The sequence below is a fragment of the Cyprinodon variegatus genome, unplaced genomic scaffold (assembly GCF_000732505.1).
Source record: "Cyprinodon variegatus isolate N-32 unplaced genomic scaffold, C_variegatus-1.0 Scaffold22, whole genome shotgun sequence".
NCBI classification, from domain to species: domain Eukaryota; kingdom Metazoa; phylum Chordata; class Actinopteri; order Cyprinodontiformes; family Cyprinodontidae; genus Cyprinodon; species Cyprinodon variegatus.
The window spans coordinates 1,673,282-1,678,012 of NW_015150475.1; the positions used below are offsets into that span (position 1 = coordinate 1,673,282).

The following is a 4,731-nucleotide window of genomic DNA, read 5'->3' on the forward strand; positions in this document are numbered from 1 at the left end:
TAGGAAATCTGTAAAAAAAGATATTTTTTTTATAATTCCCAATTTCAACTCATTGATTTTTACTTTCTATTTTGTTTTTCTCTCTTTAACTGTATAGCATGGCTATAATCCTATGCAATATGTATTCTTAAATAGATATATGGAGGGCAGTTTGTTTTACTCAGTGAAGCTTTAATCTTGTGGGATCACTTGAAAGCTGGCATAGATTCACTGCTGTAGCTGCATGACTCCTCTTTCAATACGATGTATCCATGTGTGTTGCGGTGGAAAAGGACCTGGATTATGGGATGTGAACTGAGGGACCAGAGCATATAGCCACGATCAAACATATGAGTGACCAATATTTTTTTTCTTAATAAAAACAATATAAAACAAAAACTGTCTTTTATTTTAATTTCAAAAAACCCAAAGGGAAACATATTATCTGTGCTAAAAAACATAAACTTGGAATTATATTTTAATTTCACAAGTAGAACGGTCAAGAGGATTGAACTGACGACACGGACTAACTAGACAAAGTTTAGAACATCAAACACTGGAACTTGCTTTACGTTTCCTGCCATCAGCTGGTGGTAAGAGATTTCTCATTCTTCAGTCAGTTTCTCCAGTTCCTCCTGCACCTTCTCTACAAACGCAGGGAAGCTGGGATCCAGCAGACACACACGCAGGAAGGCCTCCATATCACCTAATGCAAATGAATTGTGCCTATATATGTTGGGGAGAGCCAGAGGAGCTTCTCCCATGAAGTGCTGTGGGATGCAAGGAGAGATATTTAAGTCAATCCAAATGTCAGAATCTACGGCTGCATCTAAAAATTATTTCCAAAAATTCTGTAATTCCATTATAAAGTGAAGCCCATTTAAAGATTAAATAAACAATTGTGGAGTACAGGCAATGCTGATAATCCAGAAATGTTTACTATCGCAATCATCAGGAAGACTTTTGATATTGTCCATATTTGCTCCACAAAAGCCTTATAGGAGTCTGCTAAAAAAGACTATTTACAGAGAGCTGTATCCAATCATCATGAGAATGCAAAGTGGAAAAATGTTTGGCTGATCATGACACAGTCTGTTAAAGGTTTGGAGGAGCAAGACCATGTGCACAACTGCTGCATTCCCAGGGTTACTACACTCCAAACCAGGGAAATTTAATGCATTGCATCATAGCTAGACTAAAAAGAAAAGTAACTAAACAGTCACGCCATGAACCAAACTCCTCCTTTCCAAGTGACTACAACTGTTATACTTCATCTGCAACAGAGAAAAGGTAAAGAAAGTTATTAAATCAAACGCCTGTTCAGAATGACAGACCAAAGCCTCCATGTCATTTAAGTGCTGCTGTGGTATTTTTTTTCTTTTAAGATAAGTAGCTTTCATTCCCAGTATTCAGATAGGTGAGCACCTGATTCACTGCAGTGATTACTTGGTTGTGTTTATGTACAATTTAAATGTTCTGAGAAACTGAATTATGTATTTTATTGATATAATCTGAAGGTTAAATATGTATAATGGTGAAAAAAATATATATTAGATGTGATAACAGGAAACATGAGATGGTTAAAGATTAATGCGCCAGAGTTTTAAGATTTCACACCTGGGTTAGACGCCTGATGGACACAGCACCTTGGACAGCTCCAGCCTCTCCCTGCCCAGTTTCTTCTTGACGTGACTGCTGCCAGAAGATAACAGAAAGAACATTAAAGAAAAAAAGATTTGACAGACAGCGCAACAGCACAGAATAGGGAGACCAATCAATGACCTCATTACTAATTGAAAATTTTCCACCCAGTGGAACCAAGTCCTTTCATCCTCTCCACAAACTTCTGCACTGTATACCCATAAAGGTCAATTGCAGCACCATGGCCGAGTCCGTTTCTCTCTTAATCCTTCATGTTTAATGACTCAGAGCAAAGAAAAGCTTGGTGTTTTCATTTGAAGCCAAATTGTTCTTAATCAAATTTTTAATGCCACTTAAAAATATATTGTTGAGCACAAGCATTTCCTTTTACAATGAATATGCTGAATGAAATAAGTGACTGGGGTTTAAATATACGGCTGATATTTATTTTCATAATCGAAAACACATTTTATAGTCATGTTCAGTCAAATAACTCCAAAAGCAGTTTTCCTACTGTCAGTGTTGGGTGGGTTTTAACTTAATCTCCTGCAAAATCTGGGATTATTCAGTAATTTTTGCACATATACTGTCCCACTGAATGTCAGCCCTAAATTTAAGACAATGTAGTAAACAGCTCCTCCTAGTGAATACATTCTGCTACTGTTTATTGGGAAAAATCTTCCACCTCTAATGTAGTGAGCATCTATAGTTGAGAGTTTGCAAAAGGGAAGTTTTCCCAAATAAAATAAAAAGGACCATATCATGTTAGTAGTGTGAGCATGCCAGCCATGTTTTTTTTCTTAACTCCAACCTTGTGGTCAACATCACTGCATTTCCCTTGTTTTTTGGATTTGAATGGCCCTACAAAACTAAATGTCAGAGTAGCGTTTATTTAGATTTACTGACAGGTAAGGTTAGTAACCTGTGCAGCTGGTGGGTCCTCAGTGGGGGGCTGATTTGGATGTGTAGCAGAAACTTCCACAGCGGTGACAGGAACATACTCCATCAACTTTTCCACAGCCCTTGAACACTGATTTAGGGCCTCTGCTGTGCTGCTCCCAGCAAACTGCATCCTCATCATGCAGTTCTCCCCCTGCAGAAGACCACATATTTGCCCACAGTGTGTCTCCATCAATCAGTCATCGAAGGAAAACATCTAAGGTTTGCATATTTTATTTTCTTAACCTCTAGCTTTGCAAAAAATAAAAACAAAATATTCTAAAGTTGGTGCATACAGACAAAAAAATACATGTATAAACAACAGTAATAATAATGATCCAATTTTGATTGTCTACTGATTATTAATACTTTTTTTTGCTCACCTTTACTGTAAATCGAAACATCAGGTTATCATTTTTGTGCTGCACCTTAAGAGAATTGGAGCCCTCGTTCAAAGAGATTGTACCCTGAAAAGTAAAGTCATAAAAATATATTTACGAACAGAATTAAATATATATTTTTTATTTGGATAGGTTATTATTTTTCAGTGAGATATTGTGGACAAATTAAAATGTTTATTTGCCTTAATGTTAGTACAAAAAGAGACAAAGAAGGATGTTTCCCAAAACTGTCTGCAGGGGTCTCTGTTTACTCAATAACATCAATGCTCCATAGTTGGATTTAATCATTAAACTCCTGAGTTAAAATGAAAAACATTAACTTTACAGTATGCTATTTTGAGGTAGATCCAATGAGTTTTTTTCCTTTTTAATTCATTATCCTGAATTACAAAACTAGAAACTATCCAATCAGACTGTGGTGATATTTGATTACAGAAGTATTCAAATTTAACGTAAAAATTCAAATCCCCTGGTATTCTGTTTTCCAACTAAATATCACATTTCCTTTAAGATCTTTTCAGAGCCAAAGGTTTAACTTCTCTGTATGTAATATCCCTAAGGAATAACTGCAGGAGTCTATAATAGAGCACTCTATCATCCTCAATGAATGCTCTCTGCAGCCTGACCTGAAAATATGTATGACTTGTCAACCTAGCACAGCAAGATAGCTGTGTCTCCTGCCAGAACATTATAAATCAGACTGAGTTGTACCTCAACTGTTATCTGTAGGTCAGAGGAAATGTTCTCCCCCAAGGCGAGACAAAACTCGTCCAAAAATAGTGGAGAGATTGTTTATAGAAACAAAGAATCACTCATAGCTCGGAGGGATTTTTAAATCTGGAAGACATCAAGTACAAAATCCTCCAAATATTAAAGTCGATAAAGTTACATGCATTTATGCAAAAAATGTGCCTAGAATGATATCTTTTGTCTAAAAATGACATATTTCTCTGTACTGTTCTTGAAACCAAAAAGAATATTTGGCTTTGCCCATCTGAAACAGTCAAATCCCAACAGATTTGAGCAGAAATGTCACACTCTTCAGCAGAATATTTCATAAAAAAAAACTAATTAATATTTATATCCAGTGCAAGGGGACGAGAGGAGCAGAATTTGGAACTTTGCTTCCAAGCTTTACTTAAAACACGAAATCAGAGACGAGTATGTGGTTCACAGCTGGAGCCTTAAATAAATTCCCTGCAGCTTTTGTCTAATGTGATGCAAAGAGGAAATTCAATGTCTGCAGTTTTAACTGCTTTGTGCCACAGTGTAAAAATGCATGTGATTTCTCTTTAGAGAAATTCTACACACTAAAGCATACAAAAGCATTTTAAAAAAAATATTTCATTACACCAAAGAAATCGACATAAGATTGAAGCAATAATATCATAAATTACCCCTCACACCCCCACTATGGACTGTTCTCCCTGCCGCCCTCTCAGAAGAGACTTCGAAGCATCCGATTCGGTCCAGCAGATTCCAGAACTGTTTCTTGCCCACTGCCATTAGACTGCTGAATGTTATGTAAATGGGTTATTTTATTGTATTTTATTATATTTATTAATAAAAAAACAAACAAACAAAAAAAAAACCTGAAATGTTAGAACTGTAAATATAGAGTCATATGTTTATATTACTGTTTTGATGTATTTTTTACTGTTTTCAAGGCTGCACTAAAAAGAAATGCAACTGTCTTTTTGTTTACATTTGTGTATACAAAATGACAAAATAAATCTGTCTAAAGTCTAAGTCTAGTCAGAGAAATTAGCAG

The 4,731-nt window shown here is 35.8% G+C and overlaps 1 protein-coding gene across 1 annotated transcript in view; it reads right to left on the reverse strand.

Annotated features, from left to right (window-relative positions):
• Positions 1-584: 584 nt before the first annotated feature.
• Positions 585-4,731, reverse strand: part of rec114 (REC114 meiotic recombination protein) — an 8,268-nt gene continuing 4,121 nt past the window's right edge. Inside the window, exons 3-6 of the mRNA XM_015391398.1 lie at positions 2,943-3,026; positions 2,543-2,713; positions 1,597-1,674; positions 585-749 (exon numbers count right to left, since the gene is read on the reverse strand). Of these exons, the coding sequence (XP_015246884.1) occupies positions 585-749; positions 1,597-1,674; positions 2,543-2,713; positions 2,943-3,026 (498 nt within the window). The remainder of the gene's footprint in view (positions 750-1,596; positions 1,675-2,542; positions 2,714-2,942; positions 3,027-4,731) is intronic.